Source organism: Vulpes lagopus, chromosome 18, assembly GCF_018345385.1.
Source record: "Vulpes lagopus strain Blue_001 chromosome 18, ASM1834538v1, whole genome shotgun sequence".
NCBI lineage: Eukaryota > Metazoa > Chordata > Mammalia > Carnivora > Canidae > Vulpes > Vulpes lagopus.
The window spans coordinates 28,013,259-28,026,031 of NC_054841.1; the positions used below are offsets into that span (position 1 = coordinate 28,013,259).

General features: G+C 49.3%; 1 protein-coding gene across 2 annotated transcripts in view; it reads left to right on the plus strand.

Moving 5' to 3' along the window:
• Positions 1 to 3,557, plus strand: part of PSMF1 (proteasome inhibitor subunit 1) — a 49,527-nt gene extending 45,970 nt beyond the window's left edge. Inside the window, exon 7 of one of the 2 annotated variants that reach the window (XM_041732887.1) lies at positions 1,454 to 3,557. In XM_041732887.1, the coding sequence (XP_041588821.1) occupies positions 1,454 to 1,481 (28 nt within the window). In that variant the 3' untranslated portion in view covers positions 1,482 to 3,557. Of the gene's footprint in view, positions 1 to 248 lie in introns of both variants that reach the window. The other variant, XM_041732886.1, reaches the window with a different exon arrangement.
• Positions 3,558 to 12,773: the final 9,216 nt, after the last annotated feature.

The following is a 12,773-nucleotide window of genomic DNA, read 5'->3' on the forward strand; positions in this document are numbered from 1 at the left end:
TTGAGGAAATTTAATCTTCATCAGGAACTCAGGATTCCTGGGTGCATATTACTGTCCACATCCTATAGAAATCAAGGCCTTGAAAGATGAATTAACTCTCCAAGGTGGGAGAATCAGGATTCAAACCATGACCGTAGAGCACATGCTCTTAAACCCCACAAAATCCTGCATTGTTCTGGTGGACAGACTCCCTCAGCTCAGGACCGCATTCATCACTCCCAACTCACCAGCCCCTCTTTCCATTCCAGACCTAACCCAGACCATCTCCCCCCGCCGGGCTACGATGACATGTACCTGTGAAGGCCTCAAGAATGTAACATCCCAGCCTTCCCTCCACTCTCCTGGAGCTGCCACTGCTGGCCCCATCAGCAACCGTGTTCTTGCGGGCTGGGGGCAAGGGACTCTGCCCATGTGTTTGCAGGCCGGCTGGGATTGCCTCCCCGCTACCTGTCAGAGCCAAGGCACTTGCTGCAGCTTTCCACCTGGCTGCATATAGGTCCCATAGAGAAATCAGTGTTTCTCTCCCCACCAGCTGCCCCACACTTCTCAAAGGAGACTCCGGCAACATATACACTTGGTCCGATGCAGTCCCAGCTGCAGCGCTATAAGAACAGAACGCATTTTGGATGTTATTATAAGAACGAAATGTCAATACAAAAATCATGTTGCCAGTCTCCCACTGTTCTTTACTGCCCAGCTTCTTCCATTTCTGACACGTAGAGTTTGTCTTTGTAGGGCTAGATGACTCTTTTCCTACCCAGGGCTTGTTCTTGCTTCTCAGGCACCTTCTCTTCATCGATTGCTTTTTTGCTCCTGACCTCACTAAGTGGGTCCCCATGTGACTGCAGAAATGAAAATGAGGGACTGGAAACCCCATAGGGCCCTAAGGATGACTTTCACAAGGGCAGGCATGTAGCAAAAAGCCTGTCGTTCCGAGAAGGGCAGAGTCCTCCAGTTCTGCCTGTCTGCACACATCCTCTGGTCTGTCTGTGCCTGGACAATGGCAGCCTCTAAGCAGAATAAACAGACCTGACGTCTGAGCTCATTTCTGCTACCAACTTAACCCAAGGGGCTTTCCCGTCCACTTTCTTGTGGCCTATGAGATCTGAGGGGCCTTTCCTACTCTAAAACATTTGGGGTCTGCTTCTGTGTGGCCACTACTAGGAACTGGAGCAGAGGAAGGAATGAAGTTTTGAGGCTCTGTGTGGCACTTCCCCCTCGGGGCCCAGACAAGAAGAGCACAGGAGCATGGGTTCCATCAGAGTGTGGTATTGAACTCCAGAAAGGAGCAGGGAGCCCAGCCTCTGGAAGCCAGTGGCTGTGGTGGATGGAGGAGCTACTAAAGCAGGAAACAACCCAGGGAGGGCCTTTCACCAGGGAGCCCCAGCCTCTAGAAACCTGTGTCCTTTGTCCAGGACCGCCTGACCTCTGGTGTTCTCCGGATCCTTTTCAGCCCGAGGCCTGACAGACGTGGTCAGTGATGAACCCCTGTGCTGGAGTGGAAAGAGCACCAAAGAGCATCAGGCTCAGAGGCAAGAGATCAAGGCACTCACTAGTCACTTTCCCTCCGCAACTAGCATTTCTTCCATTGGTGGGTCATTTTACATCTCAGCTCCTTGGGTTCCTTCCTGGATACTAGGACATAATATTTATCTGTGGGTAGAGGATAAGCTACCAGAGCCTTCCTGAGGTGTCTGCTAATATGCTATAGACTGGAACTGCCTGTCTGCCCTGCCTGAGAGTGGGTTAGGGGTAAACTAAGTTGGGGTCTGGGTCAGGAGGCTAGCATGAGCAGGCTCCCCAGGCATTTCTGGCAGGCCCTATCTCAGGCACTGATCTAGTAAAAGACACTCTTGAAGCCTTTAGAAGCATTTAGAACAAGCCTAGAACATAGACCTGGAGAGGGACTCAGAGATTAGGCAGAGCTGCAAATGCAGTCATCAGTCCAGGGCCTGCAGGTAGATGGAGGTTTCTTTTTGGGAACTGGGTCATACCTGCTACAGAAAGGACTTGGGACACTTCGGTCACACAAGCATCCTTTATTATGAAAGGAAGCATTTAAAGGAACATCACACTAGAAACCATCAGACAGGCAGGGAAAGTAGACCACTTTTAGAACCATGATTCAAGGAAAAGGTGATTGGAACAATAAATTCGCCTCTTAGGTTTTCTAGCACTAGAGGTCGAAAGGATGCTCCTATACACAATTCTGTTTTCTGAAAACAAACTTCAGGGATTCTCCTCTGCAGAATCCGCCACTTTTTGCATGTGTCTCCTTGTATCAGGGACACTAAGAAACATACACAGTGTCTTAGTTGTGTGGGGGGAGTGAATGGGGCCTTCAGGAACTTTCAAGTCATGGTGTCTGTGATTGTCCTCTTCTGGGCCACTTCCCCCTCCCAGCTGTGAGCAGTTGCCAAGTAGCCGAAAGGAATGGTATTGTGGATGTGTCTTGTGGAATGGAAAGGTGGGAGCCTTAACAATAAATATCAGCACTTCATAACCTGTGCCTTCTTTAAAAAAAAAAAAAAAAAACAGCTTTATTGAGATATATCATATGCTCATAAATTTCAAGTGTGCATGTTGGTGGTTTATAGTATATTCACAGTGTTGTGCATCCATCAACACATCTAATTCCTGAACATTTTCACCACCTCAAAAAGAAACCCCATACCTACTAACAGTCACCCCCACTAACCGCCTTCCAGCCTTAGGCAACCCGCTAGTCTTTTTTCTCTCTCAAGATGAGATCTCAAGATCTGTTCTGGACAGTTTGCATAAGTAAAATCACACAATATGTGACCTTTTATGCCTGGCTTCTTCCACTTAGCATTTTCAAGATTCATATCCATGCTGTAGCATGTGTCAGTACTGCATTCCTTTTTATGGCTGAAGAATATTCCATTGCGTGGATATATACCACATTTTCTTCATCCACTTATCAGTTAATGAATAGTGGTTGGTTTTTTTTCCACTTTTTGTTTGTGTGGATAATGGTGCTGTGGACATTTGTGTAACAGTTTTCTTTGTTGACCTAGGTTTTCAGTTCTCTTGGATATATACCTAGGAATGGAATTGCTCGATTGTGTGACAATTCAGTTTAAACAGTTAACTTTTTGAAGAACTGCTAGACTTTTCCAGAATGCCTGCACCATTTTACATTTCTACTGTCAGGGTATGAAGGTTCTGGTTTTGCCAAATTCTCACTAGTACTTGTTAGTCTTCTTGCATATAGCTATCCTAGTAGGTGCAAAGTGATATTTCATTATGGTTGATTTTGTCTTCTGTTTAAAAAAAAAAGAAAAGAATTTGACCTAGGCTGAGCAAGACAGATCAGAACCAGTCACCCCTGGGGTGACCATGGCTGGTGAGCTACAGAGGGATTGGGTTTGACTTGGGAAGATTCTGATCAGAATGTGCAGTACTTCAGGAAGTACTTCTAGGGAAGTTCCTCTGACCTTTTCAAGTCTAGTGCAGTTCATGGCACTCTTTTGCTTGGTTTACAATTTCTGTGTTTACCTAGTCGCTTACAAGGAAAATAAACGTGTGATTCCAAATCCTTATCTTTTGTTGATGTGCCATAGATCACTTGTCCTACCTCTGAGAGCCCCCCATGTCCTCATCTGCTGTTCTTGCCTTGTTTCCTTCCTACTTCCTACAGCTGGCCATCTTTCTTTTTGCTTCTGTCTACTCTGTGTCCGGTGTCTGGCTACACCATGGGCCAGGATACAGAGGAATACCACAGCCACAGTTCCCCAGCTTGCCTGAGCCTAACAGTCTCCTGAGGTGCTTGGTTAAAAGTTTGAGATGCTCTGGTGTACAATCTTTGTATCACTTCCTTTAACTTGGCTATCAGGTGCAAAGAATTCAGCCAGTCGTCTTGGTTTGTGGCACACGATGACTAATGCGTGTTAGAACTCCCTCATTTTGTTTTTCGAGTTTTATCCCTTATACCCACTCCATTTACACCTATGGGTCACTCACATGTGTTTCATATATGTTTCTAAATATACATGTACCCTTGTAAAATAACATCCATTATATCTTCAAATCATAACAACCATAATGAGGTAGTGTCCTCTTTCTCTAAACCAGAAAAAGAGTTTGAAAAGGTCCAGTAAGCTTGGCTTGCTCAAAAGTCAAGCAGGAGTCTTAAGAATCAGGTGGGCATGGGTATGACTCACAGAATTACCTTTGTTGGCATGTGGCCTTATCTACAAAATGAGCATTACCTCTACCTTCAGGATTGTTGCAGCGTCCAACCAAATAGTGTATCTTAAAAACAGATAGTTGGAGCTCAGTACCAGTTATTACTGAGGCCATATGGATGGAGGATAAAGGCTCAGCATAAAGCTGCCCTCCAATGCAAGAAACAAGCATTTATCTGGTACCCATGGTGTACTCAACTTTTCTTTAAAAAAAAAAAAAAAAAGATTGTATTTATTTATTCATGAGAGACACAGAAAGAGGCAGAGACATAGGCAGAGAGAGGAGCAGGCTCCCCGTAAGGAGCCTGATGCAGCACTTGATCCCAGGTCCCTGGGATCACACCATGAGCCAAAGGCAGACGCTCAACTGCTGAGCCACCCAGGTGTTCCTACTCAGCTTTTCCTACTCAGGTAGCACCCTAGCCACCCACAAGGCAAACACTGTTAGCCTCAGTAGTTGACATTCTAGGCTTGCCCCTCTAGGGATGGCAGAACCACGAGGAGAACCTGAATCAGCCTGGTTCTAAAGCCAGTGCTCTTTTTGTAGAACTGCTATACCCAGATCCCCAGATCCTCTCCAGGGGAGGAGCATGGATCTGTGTGCAGGACCCATTCCTGAAGCTGGAAAGTGAAGTCAGGACTTGTGTGAAAAAGGAACAATGCAGCATAATCCCCAGGATGGTCTAAGACTCTGAGGTGTGCCATGTGTATCTAATGTTGTTGAGCACTTCCATCTACAGCCACAGCGCCCAGAGTACCCACATTAGGAGCCTGTGAAATTACCTAGCACAACCCCTATTTCAGAGGAAGAAACAGGCCTGTGAAGCCCCTCTGTGAGGGTGAGCTCCTGAGAGCCATCACCAGGCCTAGAGATGGGCTTGGGGTCTCTGCAGGGCTTTGTCACCTGTCCCCAAGGGATGCTCACCTCTGCCTTCTAAGTATAGTAGGATCAGAGCAACTCTCTCCATTGAACAGATGAAAAAGCAGGTCCAGAGCAGTTGAGTGGCCTTCCCAAAGCTTCAGACCACAGAAACTATAGCTCCACTAAACTGCCCAAAACAGTCATGTTGGTCTCATAGGAGTCTCCTTCCCTTCCACCTCCTCCCCTCAGCTAGGCTGAGTGTTAGAGGAAGGGCCATCCAGGTTCAGCACCCTGGTCAGCACCAACCTTCTGTGCAGCTGCCTTTGGAGGATAAGCCAAACTGTGGCGGCTACTCTCTGATCCAGGATAATCCATTCCTGGGGCAAGCAGGCAGGCATCCGTAATTCCTGGGGCAAGCAGGCAGGCATCCGTAAGAGAAAAGGGCCTGGACCTAGGTGTTGTGCCTCTAAGGCAGTCCTTCCCTTCCCTCCTTCAGATTAGAATCACAGGAGCACAGTCCCAGGACATAAAATTCAAGTAAGAAGCTTATGAAGAAGAGAGGGACAGGTAGAGGGTCTGAGGCATAGTGATCCTGGGCAAGTCCTGGCGCCCTGTGGCTTTCCTCATCAGTAAAATGGGGTTAAAGTTGGACTTGTCTCCAAGATCCTGCCCATCTGTGAGAATCCATGATTCTAAGTGGGCCTTGGGCCTGGCGCAGTTCAGCACTCCCTCTCTAGCCTTCCGCCTTTCCACTACAGAGCTTCCCAACATGTTGAAACTACAGGCCTCAAAGTGGCAGCCCACAGCCCAGATCCACCCAAAGACATAATCTTGCCCCCATGTTATTAAATGTAATAAGAGTCCTGATGGCATATTATTAAGTTTGATTCTTGACTCTGCTAGGTATCAGCCTGTGTGACCTTGGGCAAGTCACTTAACCTCAGCTTCCTCATCTGTACAATGGAAGTAATGATAACATCTACTCAGCAAGGTGGTTGAGAGATTTAAGTGAGCTATTAGTGCCAAATGCTTAGAAGAGTGCCTGGCAGAGAACACGATATTTCACTTAAAAATGGGATGACTGATGTATGTAATGCATAACTGATTCATTGAAATGTACAAACACAAAGTTTTTCTTTCATCCAGCTGACCTCTGTCAATGCCCCCTTTCTCATCCCTACATCTACAGCCCAAGAACAGCCCTTTGACTCTCAGACTCAGTCCAGTCCAAGTAAAACTTTCCAGCTCACGTGCCATTTTAATAGGTCTCCCCTGACCTCTCAGACCTTTGCTGCTCCTCTGTGGTAGGGTGAGGAGAAGGAAAACAGAAAAAAGTATCTCTTCACTGGCATGGTGGGGATGGGGTAGGGGAGTGGTGCTCTTGCTCTAGTTCATACTGGGTGGGTTGGTGGTTTTTTTTGGTGCTGGGGTCCCCATTAAACAGCAGGTATAATTTGAGGGGTGATGAGAGCTGTGTCCTGGACCCTCAGAGGGGATGGGGGCTTCTATCGAGTCCACCAGAGGCTCATAGCCCATCTGCTTCTCGGGTTAGTGTGCTGGCTACACAGCTACCTGTGCTCCCAACAGCTCCAGCCTCCTCTCCCCTCCCTGCACCAATACTTGGGGCCCCGCCAGCCACAGGGTCCTCCATGTGCCTACCTTTCTAGGGCCTCAGAACACCAGGAAAGAATGTAGGACTGCCCTTCCTACCTAGCAGGACTGCTTCCTGTGCCCTTCCAACACCACTGTCGCTTCGAGCCAGCACAGGCCACTTCCATGGCCCCCCACATCAGAAATTCTCCAGGTCAGCAACAGACCTCATCTTGTTCACAAACCCCTCCCTCCTGAGCTCCAGAAGACCTATCTCAAGTCCTCTCAAGAGTACTCTCCATACAGTTTGCATCTGTTCAGTACTGGATCCCCAAAACCTAGCAGAGAATTGGTACTTAAATATTTGTTGAAAGAATGAGCAAAGAAGGATCCTCGGATGGCCAACATTTAGATGGTCTGCAGGGCTAGCACTTCAAGCCTCCAGCCAAGAGGCAGAGGTCAGTCCACTTCTTGAGGGTGACTTGGGAAGCCCTGGGCAGGGGCCGGGTGGATATCTGGGCCCAGGAGGCGGCATCTCATCAGACACTCTCATGTCCTCAGTTTTGACTGTCAACAGTTCTCAAGCCATGGGATAATCCCTGTCAGCATCCTTTTACCCACAATGTCCAGATGTCCAGTTGCTCCTGACAAATGAGGAGCCCTAGCAAGCCTGAGCCCATCCACCACAGGGCACCAGCCAGCCAGAGCTGAGCTGAAGCAAGCGCCCCTTTAATCCTGCCACCAGTGTCCACAGCCACCTGCTTCTTTCGTGAATGTCACCTGGTAGGCCCTGCTTTCATCTTTGATGGGAAAGGGTGAGGTGTTTCAGGAGGAGAGTCAGGGGGCTAACAGGTGAGTCAGCAATAGTGACGACTCACCTGTGGGCCCCTTACCCTCAGGAGTGGCTTTAGTGAAAGAAGATGTGGACACAAAGAAAGGAGCCAAAAAGGAGGAGGATAGGGAGATGGGAAGAGAAGAGGGGAGAGGGAGGAACGTGGCCCTTTCTGAAAGCCCTTGACACTAAGTATGGGCCCCCGTGCCCCACCCCCAGGGAAAGACCAGTATGGCAGCCCCTTCTTCTGCCCTCCCTGCTCCCCTGGTGGGGCCAGCTTTCCTACCAGAAGATCCTTCCATTCACTAACCTTCCCCTAGGCCCAGCTGAGCTGCAGTCAGCACCTTGACCTTGGCAGCTTGAGGGCGTAGAGGAACGGGCTGCCAAGACAGAAGCCTGGAGGTTAAGGTCCTGTCCTCTGGCTGCAGCTGGAGACCACAGTCCCATGGACTGGCCTCCACAGTGCCCGTGTTAACCGCTACAGTACGTCTGCCATCAGAAGAGTCTTCCTTCCACACACATCTGCAGGCCATCATGATGGTCGGCAGCGAGCTCTCACCATGTACCAGGCCCTGTGCCCTGCCCTATACCACTGTGAACTCAGACTCCTCATAACAACTCTGTGAGCTGAGGACTGTGACACGCCCACGATGACACGCCTCCCTTCAGCATGCCTCAGCACAACACCCCAGCACAGAACCTACAGACCTCCCTCCCCTTTCTTACCCTCCCAGGTAAACCCCGAGCTTTGTATTTCACTGAGCCTCTGCCCGTGCTGTTCCCTGCCCAGTATACCCTTCTCCCCCATGTCAGGCACTCTCATATCAGACAAGACCTCCCTATTTAAGATTCTATTAGTCATCTCCCTTCCAGGAAAGCCCTTTCTGACCCCAACTCAATCAGATACTTCCTCTGTGCACTTATGTGTGTGTGTGTGTGTGTGTGTGCGCACAGCCTGACATGCACTGTTCTGTTTCCCCAGGCAGTCTATGACTAACTTAGGGACAGGGGCGTGTGTCCCCACAGTACCTTCCCAGGGAAGAATGCTGATGAGATGTGAATGAATGAGTGTGAATAGCTCATTGTATTGGCAGTTATGAAGTGCCAGGCACTGGGCTCAGTGTGCTACAGGTATCTCATTTACTGCTTGCCATGCCTTCTGGGGAAGGTGCTGTTATTAGTGCCCCCGTTTTACGGATGAGGAAGCAGAGGCTCAGAGACATTAGACATTAACCAAGCATCCAGGCAATCAGACTCTGAAGCCAGTTTCCAATACACTGATGGGCCATCTGTCAACCTCCACCATGAAATTTGAGTAGGGACAAAGCTCAGAAGAAGTATGGGGCCTCCTGGGAGAAGGAAGGCAATAATCTTGCCAACTGCAACACCACTCAGATATCCTAGACCTCATTTGCTCCTGGATAACCTGACCCAGGAAAAGGAATGATCTGGGGAAGAGGAGAATGAGGGAGATACAGAGGGCCAGGCTCCGGCCATTGGGACATTGGCTCTCCTTAATGAATGGGGGTTGAAAGCTAGAGGGGAGTCTCTTGATTAAATCCTCCCAACTCTACTATGCTCCATCCCTAAAGATACCCAACACCTGATGAGTAATCTAATATACCTCCACTAACAAGGAGCTCTCTACCACTCCAACCAGGACAAGGTCTCAGCAAGCTCCTCCCTCCTTAGCTAAAACCTACCTCCTTGGGGATATGACAGGGAGTCTACTCTCTCTCAGAAAAATCAACAGGCCCAGATGGAGGGCATCTCCTTGACTTTGTCAGCATGACCAACACCCTACTTTCCTCACCAACAGAACCCATAGACGGAACTCCAGCTCCTGTGGCTTCTTCATGATACCTCCCTTCCCTCTCCCTCCTCCTGCCCTTCCAAAGCTCTCCAGACATGGAGTAACATACTCTTAACTCTGAAATGTCCTCTGCTTGTATTTCCTGATCTCCTCAGTCCCCAAACCAGGCAGAGTGGCAAGGTTCCAATTTCATTCTGGAGGACCAGAGAGGGAATGATGGCCCAGAGGCCCACAGGGAAGGGGTGACTTACAGGACCTGGCTCATCTGGTTCCCAGCCAGGACCACACAGTTCCCCTCCCAAGATGCCAGTTGGAAAGACTCTGTGGACATCTCCCCCGCCTACCCCCACCCCACAGGGAAGCAGGAAGAATGGAGACACCAGGATAATCGGGAAAGGGGACACTTCACTGTTGCTGTGACGTTAGCATCCTGGGAACTGCAAGGCCTGTGGCTTCTGGAGAAAGAGGGTACGTTCTCAATAATCCAGAGGTTGCTTTAGTTTGGAACTGCTTCAAAAGAGCACATGTCCTGGCTTCTGAGCTAGGTCAGACGAGAGGATGTCGTGTGAATGTGTGTGCACACGCACATGTGTGCATGCACAGGTATGTGCTCTTGCACGTGTGCGTATGTGTACATGTGTACATATACTTAGGGGGGACATTTTAAAGAGAATCCCAGAGAAGGTGACACTTATTCTCAAGGAAGGCAGCAGTTATGAGGAATCTCCTCAACAAGACTGGGGAAAAAGGGTCTTCCTCCGTCAGAGAAAGTCCTCTACCTCTCCCACATAATAAAGCAGTACCAAGGGCCTGAGAGAGGAGGCAGATGCGTTCCCAGGCTCCAACTTCAGGTCCCAGAGACAACTCTGTCCCTACTTCCAGCCACGGGATCTTCTGCATGACTATCTCCCATCCCTAAGCGGGGCTCTAGGAGCTGAGGCAGCGGCTGTGGGTCTCTGGGACCCAGCAGGGCCTGCATCAGTGCAGCAGAGGAAACTTTGGTTACGTTCATTCATTCAACAGTAAACACCTACCAGGTGTCAAGCCGTGTTCCAACCCTGGGACTATGAAATGCCAGCCCTCCTGTTGCTTGCAATCCAGTGGGCAGGTGGTGGGAGAGATAGACAATAAGTAAGTATAAAACACAGCCAGCTGAATGGCAATTAGTGCTCTGGAGAAAAATCAGGGAAGAAAAAGAGAATGATGTTGGAGTGGGGGAAAGGTGTAATTTTAAATAGGCAGTCAGCAGAGGATTCATTGAAAAGGTGATACTGAATAAAGCCCCTAAGGAGGTGAGCAAGTGGGCCTTGCACATTTTAAGGGAAAATGCCTTTCTGGTAGAAGGAGCAGCAAGTGCAAAGGCCCTAGAGGTGGGAGTGTGCCTGGCAGGAATGTCAAGGAGGCAGTGTGGATGGAGAGAGCAAAGAAGCAAGGGGTGAGAAATAGGTCAGAGAGGCATAGGAGCCAGATTTCGTAGGGTTTCATGGGCCACATGGGGGATGTACCCATGTCTGGGGGACCTGAATTTATGCAATTTCAGGGGCTATTCTATTCTTTATTCTTTAAGAATAAAGAAAATCAAAATTACAAATAAAACTTTGACTCAGAGCCTTGGAGGGGCCTGGGGCAAGTGAGGGACCTAGACAGTACATCCACCTCTGGCCAAAGGGAGAATTTTGGCTTCTGCCCAGAGCGAGAGGGAGCCATAGGAGGGTTTTGAGCAGAGGAGTGACCTGACCCAATTAAATCTGGCTGCAAAGTGGAAGGCGAAATGGACACAGAGGGTGGACAGGAGAGAAATTCAAATTCCAATGAGCAATGTGGACCAGGTAATTGTAGCCGAGGGGTGGGCAGGGGGCAGATTCCTTACACAGAACCAACCAGCTGTGCTCATGGGTAGGATGAAAGGTATGGGAGGAGGCAGGTAGAATGTGGGCCTGGCGTTTAAGGCCTAATCCAGTTATCCCCCAACTGAGGTGGGGAAGGAGTGAGCATATTGACTGGACTTCATACATCTCCCACTTCACAGATAACACAATACTCAGAGAGGTGGAGTAGCTTGCCCAAGGTCATACAACCAGTAAATGGCAGAGCCTGGACTCAAAGGCAGGTTTTACCAACTCCAAAGTAGATATCTAACACACTAGGGAAGCAAGGTTTGGGGGACCCTAGTAGCATATCGGGTAGGAGAGGCAGTTCCTAGAGGTGAGGCACGGTCCAGTGACCACAGGGTCTCCTGGGACCACTTCACACCTACCATCAAAAAACCTGCAAAGAATGTTCTCAGCACCGTGCACCATGCTCCTCCTCCCTGATTCCTTCCTAAACCTGTTTCTGCCCCACCGTCTGGGAGAGCTCAGCTGCAGTCTTGGGGAAATGTTTTTGGCATCTCTCAAGTTTTCTTAATTCACTGACAAGGTAATGACTGCCTTGATCCATTATACGAATTTTCTAAAGGAGTTTCTGCATTAGGATGCAAAGCAGGCTTCTCTGGCTTCAAGAAAACCTGAGATTCCCGGGATTTCATCTTCTAACAGATTTAGCCCTTAAATACAATTCACTGCCTTTAAACTGATCAGAATCGGTGGCCCCATATGCATCCACTCAACAAGTTTGTGTCAAATGAGGCCCCCGCCGTCATGGTAATCCATGTGGCTTGGACCAGTATTTCTATTATCATCGCTGTGGATTTTGAAAGGCCTCAGCCCATCCTTTGGGATGTTCAGCATGGCTGCAGTTTACCTAGAAGGGCTCCTGCCACTCTGTGCATCTACTCCTCCCTTGGAGCACGGGTGGGGGGAATAGAAACATCAGGGAAGCCCTGGACTTGTGAAGCTTTTACCAACTCCGAGGCTTTGTTCTTTTGAAACCATACCCCTTCGGCACCAGGAACAGGACCCAGCAGACCAAGCTGAAGAGCCCTTGTCCCCTCTAGTCCTCCCCCAGCCCTCTGCTCCTGGCAAAATCTGCAAGCAGGAGCAAATATTTGATCTGTCCTAGAAGCTGTGATGTTACATTGCCCAGATGTTTGGCTCCCAGGAGGGAAGGCTCAGGCTACAGCTAATCAGGGCTGCTCTAGCCTACAGACCCCATCCCCACCCAAACCTCCCACCCTCAAGGGACAGTTAGCAGCCAGAGCCGACATGGCCAACTGAGATGGAGTGAGTTGGATCTGCATGGGGTCAGGGGGCTCCTGGAAGTGCCCCCCCCCCTTAGAGTCTTCACACCAGCAGGGTGGAGAAGGCACATACTCTCAAATCCCCCAGGAGAGTTCACATGGGGCCATGCCTCCCCCAGTCCCCAAGCACCTGTATCTCCCTGCCCCCTAGGGCCCTCTTCCTCTCCTTGTCAGTGGTTTAGAGAATCTGGACAGAGCCTGCAAGCATGCCACAGAAAAAACTGAATGGTGGTCACTGCGGCTGGAGCTTCTAGGCCACCAGAATGTGCCTGATTTCTTCCCAAATACAT